Genomic DNA, 18,332 nt, shown 5'->3' with positions numbered 1-18,332 from the left:
ATGCCATCAAACACTTTTTCCAAAAAATGAAGGTAGAGGTGAGGGAAATTGGTAGTGTATTATCAGTGTCGAAACCAAGAGCCCCATTATCTGCTGCCGAAGACCAATTATATGATGCTACTGAGATCTGCCCACAGTGCGATTTCTATTTTACAGATAATAATAAAAGAAATCATAACCATGATCATTTCACGGGAGAAAACATCGGGCCCTTATGCAACAACTGCAATCTCAAAATACAGAGAAACAAATTTGTTCCCATATTCTTCCATAATGGCAGTGGTTATGATTTCCACCATTTGGTTAGGTATCCCGGTTATGATACAGAGTGCATATATGTCCTACCAGAGAATCAAGAGAGATATATCAGTCTCTGCAAAAGAGTGAAGTTTCCTGGGAGCACTATTGAGATGAGATTCCTAGACTCGATACGATTCCTCTCTGCCGGCCTGGATGCTCTTGCCAGCAAACTATCTGATGACCAGTTCTAAATCACAACCAATAATTTTCCCGGCTTGGCCATAGAACACATTAGACAAAAATTGGAGTATCCATATGAATATATGACTGACCATACAAAGTTTGATGATGAGTCTCTTCCTCCTCAAGATGAGTTCTACAGCCAACTCAGAGAAAGGAATATCACATATCAGGATTACCATCATGCACAGCTGATGTGGGAGAAATTAGGGTATAGGACACTGGGAGACTACCATGATGCCTATCTAAAATTGGATGTGACAGTCCTCGCCTACGTATTCCAGTCATTTTGAAAATTGTCCATGGATATCAATAAATTGGATCCGGCACACTTTTACAGTCTCCCGGGGTTGGCTTGGTCGGCCATGTTGCTCAAAACAGAAATCAAACTGGAGCTGATTCCGGACGTGGACATGCTTCTTTTCATAGAGAGAGCCGTAGGCGGGGGCATGGTGCAATGCACAAAGATATATTCGAGGGCCAACAACACACATATGACAGAATATGACCCAAATAAACCCTCCAGCTATATATTCTATGTAGATGTGAATAATTTGTATGGTTATTCGATGATGTAGAAACTCCCCTATGGTGGTTTCGAGTGGATAGATTCCACATCCATAGATATCCAAAATTTCGATGACACTGAGTATAGTTTCTTTGCCGAGGTGGATCTCGATTTTCCTCCTAATTTGCACGATCTGTTTTCCAATTTGCCACCGGCTCACGAGTTCATGTGTCCACCCAAATCAAAACAGAAGAAGCTTCTGATGACTCTCGTGCCTAAAGAGAGATATGTCATCCACTATAAGAATATCATATTCTTGATGGAGAAGGGGGTCAATATAGTGCAAATCCGAAGAGTCCTCAGATTCAGGCATTCGGAGTGGTTGAGGCCTTATATTGAAACCAACACAAAACACAGAGCAGACGCCAATTCAGATTTGGATAGGGATTTCTACAAATTTATGAATAATGCGGTCTATGGTAAGACCATGGTGAATATTAGGAAGCGCGTATATGTGACGCTGGTATCCGATCGAAGAAAGTGTAATAAATTGGTGGGAGATTCAAGATTCAAATCGCACACAATATATCATGAAGATTTCTCACTCTTCCCAATGGAGAAACCAATAATCATATTCAACAAACCGATCTATGGGGGAGCTGCGGTCCTGGATATGTCCACGCTACACATGCTGGAGCTCCACTATGATACAATGAAACCCTATTATAAAGATGACCTCTCTCTTCTGTATATGGATACAGATAGTTTTGTATATTACATCAAAACACCTAATCTCTATGAAGACATAAAACATCCTGAGTTGCTCGATTATTTCGACACATCTTCTTGCCACCCTAAATTTGGTATCCCCTCCCACAACAAAAAGTGCCGGGCAAACTAAAGGATGAGAAAAAATAAGGATATTATAAAAGATTTGTCGGATTGCGAGCAAAGATGTATGCAATTAGATCAAAGAGATACCCTAATGCCTAATGGTATTTTCGGTCACACAAAACACAATGATCACAGCGATAAGATTCTTATGCTCGATATTAGAGTAAAAAAATTACGCACTGATCTGCGAGTATTGCAGGAAACTCTCAATTCCAGTCTCCAATCCGAGATAGCCAGCCTCCAGTCTCAGTGTCTGTATCCTATTCTCAAAATCGATGCCGAACTCAAATCCCTACTGCAAATATACACCAATTTGGCCTCAATGGACAATCTTCAAAACTTAGAAGAGAGTGTAGGCTTGAGAGATTCCGACAAACCCAGACCACCAATGCAGAACAACTGAAACAACAACTGAATGATTAAACAAACAGTATTCGCACAGAACTACAAGCCATCATCCAGAATATCAAAACTCAAGAGGATTATGATAGTGTAATTGCCGATTTGCGAGAGCAATTTCAATCCTTCGAGATTCCTACACTGGAAAATATAAAAATCGAACTACAAACAGATGAGCTGCACACTGTTATAACTGAAATCCAAGCCAAAATTCAAATGTTGGAAAATTTTATAAACAATCTGCCCTCCTCCAGTTAACTCAATGCCATCATTCGCGGTATTACTAACATCAAACTCCAGCTCGAGACTTACGAGGATTTCGGGAAAATCCAAAGCACCATAGCCCACATCGAGGATACTCTGGCATCCATGAAAAATGATCTAACGAGTGTCCAAGAAACATTGGAATCGAAATTACCCGGCATCACCTAAACTCTGAGCATGGTCCAGCAGCAGATTACTAAGCTGGAAAATCTGAACACCGAATCCGAACTATCCCATTTCCATCATCTGATAGATGACATACAGAACAAATTGGAAATACTGCAGCAATCGACACCTACACAAAATGACATAACACAACTCCTAGATGCCCTGAGTACTGTAGCCGATGCCACCGAATTGGATGCTGTGAAAAAAGCTCTGGCGGCACTCCAGAATACTGTAGCTAGCTTTCCTACTTCTCAAGAACTGAGAGCCGTGAAGAGAGCAGTGAATCGAATATTCAAATCCGAGGATATCAAAAACATCCAGGTTGAAATTCGAGAGACCATCGCCACTTTGCCCACCAACCAGATCGTCAGCCAACTCCACTCACGGTTTGTGGAAATCAGAAGGCAGGTACGTGATCTCTCCAGCCATAGCTCCTAATTGAGGCTCGTGGAGAGCTTACAGCATATTATCTCAAACATCAAGCTTCAATTGTGGCCATGGAAACAAATCAAGAATCGGCCTTATCAAGTTTCACTACCCAGCTCCATGATTTGAAAGACCAGATCAAACAACTGTACGTCGATGTGAGAATCAAATCCAGCTATGATGAGCTGTTTCGCACCATACGGGAACATCTGGAACCGGTGCTGAACAGATTGGATGAAGCAGTATCTCGTCAATTGTTCTCTGTCGAGATTGTCAGACTTCACAGTGTTCCAAATACTCGAGGGCACTGGAGATATGTTAAGGCTGGTAATATTTACAAATTATATCCCTACACACAGACTCATTAATTTTTCCTCAGCGGTACTGTTCGGTTTCTGAAGTTTGGATATTTGAAAAAGGGAAAACACTCCGAGGTGCCGCTCCTCACCACACAAAGAAGAGATGGTGTGTTCAGAGCACTTCAGATACCAATAGATTATTGGGACAATACCACCAACAAATATAAAATACACGAGGATGAACAATTGTCTGTTTTTGATATCGAAACTGTTGACCAATTATTATTCGAAGTCAAAGAATTGTACCCTGAGGATAATCCCTTTTATGTAATCTTCTCTCACCTCACTCGATGCATAGACAAGATATAGTCAAATAACTACACAGACCAGCTCGCCGTAACTACAAGCGACTATCTGTGGTAACAAAAGGAATAGATGATCTGTGGCAAGCGGACCTGGTGGAAATAAGAACAGGAAATTTGAAAAAAAAAAATTGTATAAGATAAATCATGATTTTTAAGTATTTTCTGACTGTAATAGACACTTTTAGTAAATATGCTTGGGCTGTTCGTCACAAATCTAAAACAGGCCTTTAAGTCTATTTTCGAGCAAGGCAGAATACCCCATCACTTACAGACAGACAGAGGAAAAGAATTTTGCAATTCCATATTCATCAAATTAATGGACCAGCATAATATTCGGCATTATTCCCCATACAGTGATTTGAAAGCCAACATAATTGAGCGATTCAACAAGACACTAAAAAATCATATGTGGAGGCAGTTCAGTTTGCTGGGTATCTATAAGTGGGTAAAAATTTTATCTGATCTTGTTCATAATTACAATAACTCGATACATAGAACCATACGTATGAAGCCTGCTGAGGTGACCAAATCTGACGAGGTGCGATTGATTTCCACTGTTTACTGTCCCAAATATCGACCCACAACCAATAAACTAAAGTACAAAATAGGAGATCAAGTGAGAATCAGCAAATTCAAACACTTTTTTGAAAAGGACTTCACCAAAAATTGGAGCATAGAGTTGTTTACTGTGGTTCGAGTTTTACCAGGGAATAGGCATACACATATAATAAAAGACAATCGCAATGAAATATTGAAATGGTGCTTTTATGAAGAGGAGCTCAGCAAAACCAAATACCCAGATATATATCTCATCGAGAAAGTGTTACGTAGAAAAAACAATAAGTTATTGATGAAATGGCTGGGATTTCCAGAAAAAAAGTTGGATCGATGCAGACCAGGTGATTCTATGACAGCAACATGGAATGTGGTGAGGCGCTTGCCCGATATACTAGAGACTAGGGGGGAAAATAGTGGGTTGCTACCTGACAATATCCGGTGCCTCATTGTAGGCCCATCTGGTTGTGGAAAAACTACACTACTTATAGATAATTTTCTGCTCGCTCCCAATTGGTTAGACTGGAAGAATAGATACCTGCATGTGTTCTCAAAAAGTTTGGAGCAACCAAAATACCAGCTGCTTATGAAATTGTATGAGAGACTGGGCATAGGCACTTTTGGATCAGAAATAAAGCCACTCGACCACTGTCTCGAAAACTCAGTTGTGGTCTTCGACGATGTGATTTTGCAAAATCAAAATGAAATTCGTAATTTTGCACTTAGGGCCGTCACAGGGGAATAGACTGTTTTTATCTGGCTCAGACTTATTCCAAGATTCCCAAATAGTTACTTCGCGAAAATACAAATCTAGTTTGTCTGTTTCGTCAGGACCACACCAATCTTAAACATGTCTATGATGACTATGTAGGAGGAGATTTAAACTACAATCAATTTTCGAAGTTCTGCTCTTCCTGCTGGAACAGAGATGATTTTGGATTTGTTCCAATCGATATGACTCGAAAACCAAACAATGGAAAATACAGAAAGAAAATCAACAATTTCATAAATGTGGAGTCGATACGAGATACGTCGTGACGTTATAAATAAGCCCTATGACAAAACATAAAATCCAAGACAATCTGAAATTGCGCGACTATCTGGCCAAACGACTTCAGGGCTGGAAATCCGAGAATCGAGGATACTATGAAGAGAAGAAGCGTCAGGAGCAAACCGATTATTGATGCCATCAGCGGTCTTGGTAGAGAAATTAAGGGTGTCACAGAACAAAATAAGGATCTCATAAATTAGCTGGTGCCTCTTGCTGCTAGAAATTATGCAGATTTTCCTTCTACTCTACTATCCAGTATTCACACTCCTCTAGTACTCCAAGGCCATAGGAGAACCCACTTCGGAGAAAATCGAGTTGGGTCCCTTGGCGAGAGATTACCTGAGTACGTGCAACTAGTTGAGTCCATGTAGATATTATTACGAGAGAGCCCAGCCAGTGGATTTATTGTCCCCCGTAGGTATTATTACGATTCACCCGTGCAACTAGTTTAGTCCGTGTAGATATTATTATGAGAGAGCCCAGCCAGTGGATTTATTCCTTCCGTACATATTATTACGATTCACCCTTGCAACTAGTTTAGTCCGTGTAGATATTATTACGAGAAAGCCCAGCCAGTGGATTTATTGCTCCCGTACATATTATTACGATTCACCCGTGCAACTAGTTTAGTCCCTGTAGATATTATTACGAGAGAGCCCAGCCAGTGGATTTATGTCCCCCGTAGGTATTATTACGATTCACCCGTGCAACTAGTTGAGTCCGTGTAGATATTATTACGAGAGAGCCCAGCCAGTGGATTTATTGTCCCCCGTAGGTATTATTACGATTCACCCGTGCAACTAGTTTAGTCCGTGTAGATATTATTACGAGAGAGCCCAGCCAGTGGATTTATTGTCCCCCGTAGGTATTATTACGATTCACCCGTGCAACTAGTTGAGTCCGTGTAGATATTATTACGAGAGAGCCCAGCCAGTGGATTTATTGTCCCCCGTAGGTATTATTACGATTCACCCGTGCAACTAGTTTAGTCCGTGTAGATATTATTACGAGAGAGCCCAGCCAGTGCATTTACTGTCCCCCGTAGGTATTATTACGATTCACCCGTGCAAATAGTTTAGTCCGTGTAGATATTATTCCGAGTGAGCCCAGCCATTGGATTTATTGTCTCCGTACATATTATTACAGAGAACGAGTTTCTCCTCTACCGGTCAACTCTGACCGACCGGTCATGCAAGCTGGATTGTCACGCGAGCTCGCCCGGTCGCGAGCTGGACTGTCACGCGAGCAAAGAGCCAGCTCAGCTCTCGGGACATTCCCCAATCTCACTTACGGGTGTAAGTTCCCGTTCTCAAGGTCTGCGAGAGGAGAGGAGGGGCATTATACACCCAACGAAACAACAGGGTCTGACCCTGGCCCTTATATACTGTGATCACGGTTAAACCCCCTTGGATCTAACAGTAGGATGAGCACAGGATTGTTAGTTACACTTATACATTAGGTAAATTCACCAGCTTAATTTTAATCATCCTAGTACTAGGATAGAGACCTTGTAGTATGAGGAGCATAGGATTAGGCACTTTGTTACACTTATAGAATAGCTAAATCCACCAGAAGATATGAAAATATAGCTCAATTTTAATCAAAATAGGCTATGATATGAATCATCCTAGTACTAGGTTGGACGCAGAATTCCCCAAATTTCTCTACTCACTTAGACGCTGTTCGGGACTTCGCGCTGTTGCCGATACACTCGTGTCGCATGCTTCACCTCAGACGCTCTTTCCACATTTCAAGAATTCTTCGCGCAGTGTTTTTTTCCTATTTGCTTTGAACATTCGCTCTCGTATCCCCCAACACAAAGCTCTTCCATGCTGCAAGCACAACAAACATAACTAAAGGCATGACCATGAAAACAGGCTGTAGGGCAGAATTGCGCTGGTGCCACATATATGAAAAGCAAAGCGAGAGCGGGACAAAAGTCGCTGGTTCCCGCGCAATGTGTGGCAACGTCAACCGGGCTGCTTTGCCTATTTCGAGCGTCAGACCGACCTCTCTCAATCCCTGACCTTTCGAGCAAATACTGTCAGTTTGTATCACATGGATTACAAAGACCAACTCTACAACGAGATCTTTCATTCTCTTAAATCTCCGAACACACGGTTGTGCGCCAACGTGGCAACAGCGCAAACTTCTGCCACCCGCCTAATTTCATAGCCGTGCGTTTAGCAACAAACCTTCCATGGCGCACACGTATTCTATAGTCCTCGACCTTTTTAAAGGTCCTCAGTTTCCCCAATCGGGTGATCAACCAGTCATAAATCTTGCGGTGTAGTACACAAAGGGACGCTAGTTCGGTGTTGGCAAGCTTCTTGCCATCCTCCCCCCCCCCCCCGCTCCATTGTTCCTCTGAGCGTTTTTTCAGGGGATGCATAATATTTAGACCACCCACTTTATTTTTTTAACCTTCGTGTTTTCATCCCTCCTTCATATACATTTCGCTGGGCGATGCAGTGACCATACCCACAGAAAGACAAGTTGCTGACAGCTGAAAAGAGGGGGGGGGGGAATGTGGCACCGCTTTCGACTGTCAACCATGGCACACGCTGTGGTAGGAAGATGGGTGGAGTAAGAACGGCTATTCATGGCAAAAAGAGTAGTTTGGTCCGTGTACTTTCTACTTTCGTTTCGTTTATATTTGTGTAATTTGGTCATAACTGCAGCGAGGTTATTGAGATCTGCCGTTTATTATCAAAACCAGTGTATACAAGTCTGACTTTACACGACTTAAGATTTCAAAGTACACTACAGTCCTGTTTAACCGAATTTCCGGGTTAACCGAATCGCTAAAAAAAAACAAAAAAAAAACCGTTACTCGTGCGCGACCGTGCTTTACGCGGGAGTTCCGACGAAGCACTTTTGTCTTTGTACGTATTATTGTAAGCTTTTTGTTTATGCCTACACGCTGAAATGCATATGTACTGTATATAAAAATACTGTACTATATAGCAAAATACTGTACGTAATAAAATGTACGTGCTGTATATCAAAAAACCTTTATTCCGGTTTAACCGAATTTTCGTTCAACCGAAGCACCATCGGTCCCATCAAATTCGGTGAAACGGGACTATAGTGTATCGAGTAAGTCCCATGTGAAAGTCTCAACAATGATCTTGTTTTTCTCTTCCACAACAATTGGCCGCGGACTATAAAGATTCTTCTAATCACGGTTGTTAAAGGTCCAGGAATTTAAAATAAATTCAATTCCAGTGAAGGAGAGAAAATTAGCACACGCAAATGGGTTCTGGACCGTCAAGAACCTTTCTATCTGTAAAGCATTTCAATTCGGTCCAGGGACCTTTTATCCGGATGAATTTAAGTACGGTCCAGAAACCTTTTTTCTGTACGAATTTAAATACAGCCCAGGAACCTTTTTCTCCAGATGAATTTAAATACAGTACTGGAACTTTTTTTTCAATAAAACAATAGAGAAAAAAAGATTCCGGTCCTGCAGCGGAACCCAATAGAACCCATTACAATTTATGGCTTCCTGGACCCTTAACAACCCTGGTTCTAATCGTTAACGTGGAAATTGAGGTCTGTTTTAGAACGAAGAGAACGAAATGAAATATATATATATTGCTCTCTCTGTTCACTTTGCTGTTTTAAGTGTTTTTCCAAATTTTTCATTTTTTGTGTAATTATCAGAATTATTAAAACATACAGACTGATAATTTACAAAAGCAGTATTAACAAGAAAATATAATACAATAACATGCTATGCGTTTCATTTTTTTTTATTTTAAAAATGCCTTCATAGCATCATCATCATCAGTATACCATTTATTACATTTTTTGTATAAGTTAAATGCTTTAATAATGGAAACTCTTCCAAAGTTAATGGAAACATGGTCTCAATTTAACATTTCACAAAACATCTTATACCCTGTGAAAATTCTGGGACTATACTCTATGCTGGGAATCTCTGGTGGAAGGTTACGCAGAAGAATAGGAAGGAGGTGGGTGAAACGAAGCATTACATGCCGATACAAAATGCTGGGAGCTGCTTTCACCCTCCATGCAATCCTGTTCCCTCGCACGTGTTCATTGGTCGAGCTCTCTTGAGTCACCAGTGCAGGCTTGCTTTTGGTCGCTCACTCCAGAGATTCCTGGGACAGAGTATACAGGACTGTAATATGTAGAGGTCATTGACCCTTTGAACAGGGGGTTTGAACAGGCAGCGGTTTATCCAAAATTTTGAATCGCTGGGGACTGGGGTGTAAGTTTGTATCTAGGGAGTGTAAGCGAAAATTTGGTGACAAAATTATCATAATTTGAGCTTTATGAAAGAGTTGAGGCTATGCTATTTGTAGGTGTTGGATAAATCACTGGGTGCAGGAAGCTTTGGCAACGTCTGTGGCTGGTTCGTCGCTGTGGTGATTTTCGCTGACATTGCCCAGTACTGTTGTCTTCTCATTTAGCGGAAATCCGGTAGAGTTATACCTTTTGCCCAATATCCCAGAATATCAATCTTGTTCGACAGACTTCGGTATGATATTTAAATTTAAAAAAATCCTAAACCAAACTTACCATGTGACTTCTTCAGATACAGATATCTATCTGATCATTTATTGATAAGTTATATATTTAGTTAGTATGTATTAACATTATTGACGTACAATCAAGATGTCCTGAATTCGATTTGCAATGGTGGCACATTTCAATGGGAAAAAGATTGAGTATTCTTTTGCCTATTTGCTCAAAACTCCTTTTTTGTATTCTTTGGCATCCTGGAAAAGGATGTCCTTGCAGGATTCTATTACTTTATATTGCTCGAACGTTTTTGTTGGGATAAATAAGTTAGTGATGTCCTTTGGGGATACCTGCCGCTGTGCCCCTTCACTACTAAATCCACCAAATCATCATAGTTCTTTACCTGCATTTGACCTCGGGTGGTTTCCCTTTAGTTGACTCCGTAGCAAGTTCAGCAGTCACCTTTCGTCTCGAACTACTGCAAAAATCCACACCATGACAATTTTGGCAAAAAATTGTAACAAATGATAAGTGGGTTTCTCTTCATTATCCTGAGACCCAATGTGCTAATGCCTTCGTCAGGGAAAGTAGGACAAGCTGTGAAAATGTTTGATGAAACTTCGGGGACCTTGACCACTGAGAACTTGTACCACAAGGTCGAGATGTCGATTGGAACCCATATACCGACCACCACGAACAAGTGTATGACGCTCCAACATTACCCAGTAATGGTGAACCAAGAGAGCATCCTCATGCATTGCACCACCACCTCATGTCTGGTTCACGTGCCTCCCTAATGGCATAGTGGTAATGTCACGGTCTTTTAATCAAGAGCTTCTGGGTTAGATATCCGGTGGAGGAACATAGTGGCTCAGATCCAACTGTAGGTCCAGTCCCAAAAACTTAAAACTCCGATATGTGGTTTACCAGAAAATTCAAGATTTTGATCCTACCACAATCAACTTACAGCCATGACCTTGCACCTCCAATTACTTACCTCCTGTTTTGTCCTTGGTACACTTCTTGAGGGGCAGATAGTTCAGTTCCTTGGGGTATGTGATGAATGGAATCACCTGTATTTTATTTTTTATACAAGCCTGCCAACTTGTATTGGAAACACGGGGTTGTATCATTGGCTGAACATTAGAGAAGTACCATATTCTCCAAAGGACTGTACTTTGCAGAATAGCCAATTGTTATCTGTATGTGGCGGAGGGATGAACATGGTACCCAGAAACGCTCTGAATTTATTATATGCATTGCTAATAACTATTTTTAAGTGACTCTTAGCCTACAGATTTTTTTTTTTTGTTGCGAATGGAGCAAGACAGTTTTTACTAAAAATATTTATTTGCAAATGGAGAACACCATTAATTGAATAGTGTTCCAATACTTTCTTGAAAGACAACAATGTTTACTCTTCTTCAATTTTTTTTTCTTGTTTGGTTGTCCTCTGTTCTTAACCCAGTTCACTTCCTCATCTATGACTTTGGTATCATGCTCATTTTTGCTTTTACATGGCTCCCTAGATATTCTTGTTAGTCGACCAGTTCATCAATTGTCCTTGTTACACTAGGTCAACACTGATGTATCTAAATCTGATATCGTATTCAGAACCCAATAATATCACTAATTATATGGCTGCCAAAGAAACATTAATAACAGTTGGGCTGAAAAGTTTGAAGGCTAACATAGTAAAAAATTTTTTTTGACAAAATTCGATTTTATTATTCAATATAGTTGCCTTTGAGGGCGATACAACGATTATAGCGGTCATACAATTTTTCGATGCCATTTTTATAGTACGATTTCTCTTTAGCCTCAAAATAGGCCTCAGTTTCGGCGATTACCTCTTCATCAGTGCTAAATTTCTTTCCAGCGAGCATTCTTTTAAGGTCTGCAAACAGGAAAAAGTCACTGGGGGCCAGATCTGGAGAATATGGTGGATGGGGAAGCAATTCGTAGTCTAATTCATATAATTTTGCCATCGTTTTCATTGATTTGTGACACGGTGCATTGTCTTGATGAAACAGCACTTTTTTCTTCTTCAAATGGGGCCGTTTTTTCGTGATTTCATCCTTTAAACGCTCCAACAACGCTCTGTAATAATCTCAGCTATCTCGATCAACTTCACTTTACGATCATTTAAAATTATTTTGTGGACTTTTTTGATGTTTTCGTCGGTAACAGCCTCTTTGGGGCATCCACTGCGTGCTTCGTCTTCGATGCTCATTTCGCCTCGTTTAAATTTAGCAAACCACTTCTCAACGGTTGATTTTCCTGGTGCAGAGTCCGAATAATGTTTATCAAGCCAAGCCTTGGCTTCAACAGTATTTTTTTTCGCCAAAAAGCAATGCTTTATTAACACACAAAATTCTTTTTTATCCATTTTTTCACAATAACAAAAGCTGCTTCACTCACAATGCTATATCTCACGAACTAATTATCCGGCAGCTGTGAAATTTATACACGTATCTTTTGAAGGTTAGTACTAAGTAAAAATCACATGGATTTAATTCTAGTAACGCCATCTATGAGTCAGCCTACGAACTTTTTCAGCCCAACTGTTAATGCATTTAATTTTCTATGCTTTTTAATAATTTCAGAAAATAGTTATGAAATCCTGTAGAATGCAAAGTTGCTTTGCAATTTGTTTACGATTTCTGAGAAATTTTAAATGTTGTACTAGTTTGTGCTAGAATTTAAAAAATATTAAAGAGTGCACAAATTATTTGCTACCCATGCAGTCAGCTCTCATGTTAGAATAGGCCCAGTATTAACTTACACGAGAAATCAACATGTCACTCAATAATAGCATGTCCTAAGCAAACATTCAAACTTCTTGATGTCACTTTTCTTTAAAGCTAGTAATATCAATAACAGACATTCATCAAGTTTATATATAGTAATCACCTAACAATTCAACAGTATAAAGCAAAATAATGTAAACAGAAAGAATTAAGTTTAATATTTATTTCAGATCATTAGGGAATGTTTGTATGTTTATTATGGTACATAAAAGTCACAGTAAATTTCATTGATCAATTACAATTTGATTCCATTGTTAGGAATACATTTCACATGTCAACTCTCAATTCAATCTAACATACATATGTACATACACACATCTGCAATCTCAGATCAAAGTTATTCATTTCACTCATCAAGGCAAGTTTCTGGTCTGTTGAAAACAACTTTCTTATCAAAACGGTGTACTAAAAAAATTGGCATTCCTTTCTTTTTTACAAAACTAAGAGTAATTCCTACAGAATGGTGTCTTTAAATTTCATACTGTATGGTTACATAATTATTTTCCTATTTATAAGGCATTGTGGTGAGTTTTAAAGCAATCCTTAGTTATACCACACTAGTTTGAAGGTAAAAATGCATAAAATTACTGCTACAACCCGATTGAGTATTTGTATACATTTTACACTATGATACAGTAGGTGGTTCCATAATATAAGAAATAAGGGTAGTTAACATTTATTTCCAAATAATTTATGGCAAAAGAAGATATGTATTCATGTAAACTGATAACTATGTTGCATTTTAAAACATTTTACATTTTGTATAATATGCTAATTATTTACTTCCAAGTCATACATACACATTTGGGCAAAAGTACATTTATTTCTGCCAAAGAAAGTAGTATTTATGAATTTAAATGTAACTAATTATTTATGACAGCTGTTTATGACCTAAATTTCCATATATAAACTTTTAAAAACAATGGAAAATTTAAAATATGCACATACAAATAAAATGATGATAACTAGCTGCTAAATATAGGTAACATAAGAATTTAGAATGTAGTTGTAGAACCCATGCAATGTGATTTTAGAATAATTTAATACATAACTCTAGTAGCATACCCTGTACATTACACACATTACATTATGTAATTTATTGATGACAAATTCTGATTTGTATAATTAATATTGTATTTTAATGGCAATCTATTTCCCTCCCTATCTTTCGCTTTGCACTTTCAGTCATATTATGTTTATACAGTTAGAATATTGTAAGGAACAAATGTATATGTATATACACACATAATTTATCACACTTGATACGCTGTGCTCTGAAACAGTCAGTGCTAAAAGGCACACAATAAATTGATCAGGTGATTTCCATCTGAAGAAATTAGCACAGTACAAAGTAAATTCAATCCTAATACACAAGGAATGTTCAAAGAGGAGACAAAACACAAATAATACAATTTGGGGAATGCATTTAGTCCAGTAACTGCATTCTAAGTTGTAATGAATGAAATATCTGTAATATGTGTTGAGCTTACACAGATAAAGAATTGTGAAATTACAAAAGTGATAATTATAGTAAGTTATTTAGTTATTAGTGTAAAAATAACTAAATTGTGTATTGAGAAGTAGGTAAGTTAATCTATGTTGCAAGTACTGTTAGTTGCGAATAATGAAATGCTAACTAGAGATACCAGAAATATAAAATTAATTTGTTTCCATACACTGTTGATTGTGCGGGGTTCCCAAACATTTTAGCTGCAAATGTTTACATTTCACATTTTATACAGTTCTCAACACATGCAAATTATAAAGTCCTACACTAAATCTCCGTCTAACTGTCTAGAGAGAACTATAGCAATGCTTGTGTGTGCAATTCTTTTCAAGTTGCAAATTATACTGAAACATGATCTATCATATCACACAGCAAACAAAAGAATAATTAATAAGAAATGTTCTTATGATTGAATTCAATTAAGAACCAATCAGGTTTCAGATATAGCAAAAAGAAAATCAATTCACTCACTTTTCTCATGTACACTAGCAGGTTTTGCAATGCTCCAACTATTGTTTAATATTATGCTTAATGTAACATCATAACTAAATATAAGTAATACAATTTGTAGAAATATTAAATATATATGTATATATCACACTATTCAGTGATCACAGACAGTATGTCTTGTGAATTGAATACATTTATTATTTAAATGAAACTCTTTCTCTCCAAAGTTTGTTCTTTGTAATTGATGGCAGTAATAATATGACTATGCTAAAGGTTCTTATAGAGACCCTGTTTTTGATACTTGCTCCCCCAAAAGAGATATTTTAAACAATTAATAAAAGTTGCTCCTTTTAATTCACTACTTACACAAATAACTTATCTGATAAAGGAAATGTGTCCAATATTGAACATGTTCCTAATATCACACACCATCATGGTATCTATGCAAATATGAACTGCAGCCTCAGCTAATAGACTGAACTTGTTGCTGTAAATAAGCCACCTATCCTATGAGGGGCCTGAATATGTGCAGACTGGTTCACTGTGCTGTGTGAACTTCACGTTTTCCTCCCCTCCAAATATTGCCATCATTAACAAACATATGTGATACAGCCAACATAATTACTCAGTATTGTAGCTTTTATTAGTAGTTGCAGTGGCCGGCCACTTAATATTGTGCTGTGCTATATTTGCAATCAGTGAAATATTTGAGGTTTTCCATATGACACAAACTTTTCTTGTTGATGGAAAAATGGTTGGAAGAAAACATGAAAAGTGATATAAGATTTGCCAGTTCAAGCAAGAGCAATGTTTGCCAGCTTAAAACATGCTGGTTCAAGTAGAGCAATGATACTACCAACTATGAAAAAGAAAAAAGCCCCAGAATCAAGCAAAGAAGACTTTGCAAAGATCACCCATAGTAGAAGATAATGAGGGTGGTATATGAAGTGGAAGGTGAGGGGAATTCCCTATTCTGGTTATGGCATTCCCCTCCCTCTGGTTGCTAATTTTTAGGACTTTGGGATAGGGTGAGTTACTGGATTCAAGAGTGGTTACTGGATTCCCCCCGTCCCCTCCACTGAATAGTTTTCAAATGCCACGCTAATGATGATGACACTGCAAGTGAAGTTAGTTAGTTTCTTTGTTTTAGTTTTTGAGTTCATTTTATGCACAGAAAAGCTAATTTGGACTGAACCTACAGTTTAAAGTGGGATCTGAACCACTATGTGCCTCCCCAGGTATTGAACCTGGGATCCCTTGATTACAAGGCAACAATATTATCACTATGCCATTGGGGAATTAGAGATGTTTGGAGGAGAGACAGGGTGAAAAGTGGCTTGTGTGTCTCAAGTGTAGAATCATGAAGTGTTCAGGTGCAGACAACTACAAAACTCTTATCTGTGTCGAGACTGAAAAAGTGCAGAGAACAAACAAAATGTTTTGGATTACACTTTATGCATTTTACTGTTTGGTTTGTCTTTGTCATGGCATAAATACCATTCTTGCAACATTCATAGACATTATTGGTTATTAGTATATGTTAACTCCTTTGTTAAATCCAACTTTTAGAACTTACAAAGCGTTGTGTGCGATATTAGGAACAAAATTTTTCAATTATTGTAGATTAGGCACACACAGGAGATGTACTACGTAGAAATTTTCAAGTATCAAAAATTCACATATTTCTTTAACTGTGGCTCTGAAACTTCAAAATGCATAAAACCATAAAATAAAGTTATTATCATTTGAAGGACACATCACAAAGTTTACACCAACTATCACTTTTAATTTTGGAGAAATCATAATGCCATGATGTGAGATTTTCAAAATGTAGGTAGAGTCCCCTTACTGAAAAGACTATTTGACTCCATGAAAAGAAATTAAACCTTCATAAGTTCCTATTCTTCAAAAAACAATTTTCAAGTAAAACACATTGGGAAAATTCTAGAATGATAATGTATTCACACATATAAATATTTGAATGAGATCATTAAAAATATCAATACAACATTTTTCTAAATCATGCTTAAAACATGCATTTCAAGCCATCCAACAATCCACTCCTTGTAACATTGGGCTAATAGGAAGAAATTCTAACTTTGTGTATATATTTTGCAACTAAGGTAAAATTTACTGCTGAAAAAATGTTTGTGCCAGAATGAAAATGATTTATGCCTTCGGTTCAAATCACTACACATAAAAAAGGAAGAAAACTAGAATAAAATCTGGAATGATAATAACAAAATTAATTCTGACAGGTAGAATGTATTGCACATTAGTTTGGAACTGACACTTATATTTATATTATATTCATATATATAGTATAAAATATCCAGAAAATTACACACTGTAATAAATACAGGATACCGCTAGCGTTGAATCTTTAACACAGTATTCTTGAGTTGTTTATACTGCCATGTTACTAGGAAATTATAATACAAAACATATAAATTATATGTCTTTGGTATATATTTTGAACAAATTTAATACTAAAAACTTCCAACAGTCAATATAAGGTACAACAAAGATGTGCATTGGATTTAGCCATTAACTACAAGCCAGTTATTTGGAGAGAAAGAGTGTAAAATCTTTTATGTAAAATTACTATCAGTAATTAAGCGCAGGTATTGGTATCTTGCTATGAAAAGTTAACTATTTACAAACTTGCTGATTTATGGTATATACATGCACAAAAATTACACAAAATGTTACTAGTGTATTTATTGGATAACATAAATCTGTCTATGACACTGTCTTTGGCATAAGCCCTGAGGTTTTATTGGTAAACTCAGAATGGAATGATAAATTATTTGAGAGGTAGGACATTCTCAACATAGCGACCAATGAAATTTCCTGGTGGATAATAATTGGCCACCACAAATATATGTCCATCCTTTCCTCTTGCCTTAGCAATTCCGAGTTCTTTGCTTTCTTTCCATATCACCTGGGTGAAGTGACCTGGAACGAGATTTGGGACATTTATTCAAGCACAGTTTAGCTGTGATTTTCTGCTTTCTCATGTTACATATAATAGTTATAAAAAAATTGATGACAATCAAAATTTCTTCCCAACCACCATTGTAGTACTGAATTGTGTATTTGTAAATAAATATGCATTGGGAACATTAACGCATAACTTTCCCTAAAATTCATGAATTTTGTGCAGATTACATTCCTGTGATATTTCTATACTTCCATTAGAGAGAGTGCTGCAGTGAGAGAATTTCGCTCAAGTACCCAATTGTTCACACAGACGACGCTAGATAGCATACATAATTAAGAGTTCTTTCCTCACGAGTGAATAACACTCGACCAAGCAAAATGATCAGCATGCCCTGTCATTTGCTTGTGGTGGTAGTATGCCTCAAATATGGATCGTGAAGTAAAAGACACAGTTAAATTGAAATTAAAGTGAAGATAGTCATCATGTCCAGGTGAAAAAGTAGTTTAGTCTATCTAACCAATCCAGAGTGATATATGAAAATAACATAGATGATTGTGGGCTGAAACTGCCTAGGGAACATTTTATATATTTCTACAATTATTGTCATATTAAATTATGTTCGATGTTATTACCGTACGATTATCTTTTTCCGTAGTGAACAATTATATGCAGTAGTCAGGTATTTGTTGCACTGTGACACTACATGGGCATCTGCAGGATT

General features: G+C 37.7%; 1 protein-coding gene across 3 annotated transcripts in view; it reads right to left on the bottom strand.

The window, feature by feature from the left end:
* Positions 1-12,864: 12,864 nt before the first annotated feature.
* LOC145977715 (Golgi-associated plant pathogenesis-related protein 1-like) overlaps positions 12,865-18,332 on the bottom strand; it is a 179,974-nt gene continuing 174,506 nt past the window's right edge. For all 3 annotated transcript variants that reach the window (XM_083109954.1, XM_083109955.1, XM_083109956.1), the window contains exon 7: positions 12,865-17,625. In XM_083109954.1, coding sequence (XP_082966080.1) covers positions 17,474-17,625 — 152 coding nt within the window. In that variant the 3' untranslated portion in view covers positions 12,865-17,473. The remainder of the gene's footprint in view (positions 17,626-18,332) is intronic.

Source organism: Lepisma saccharinum, chromosome 23, assembly GCF_977018435.1.
Source record: "Lepisma saccharinum chromosome 23, izLepSacc3.1, whole genome shotgun sequence".
In the NCBI taxonomy this organism is placed as follows: Eukaryota; Metazoa; Arthropoda; class Insecta; order Zygentoma; family Lepismatidae; genus Lepisma; species Lepisma saccharinum.
This window is presented reverse-complemented; position numbering and strand designations above follow the sequence as displayed.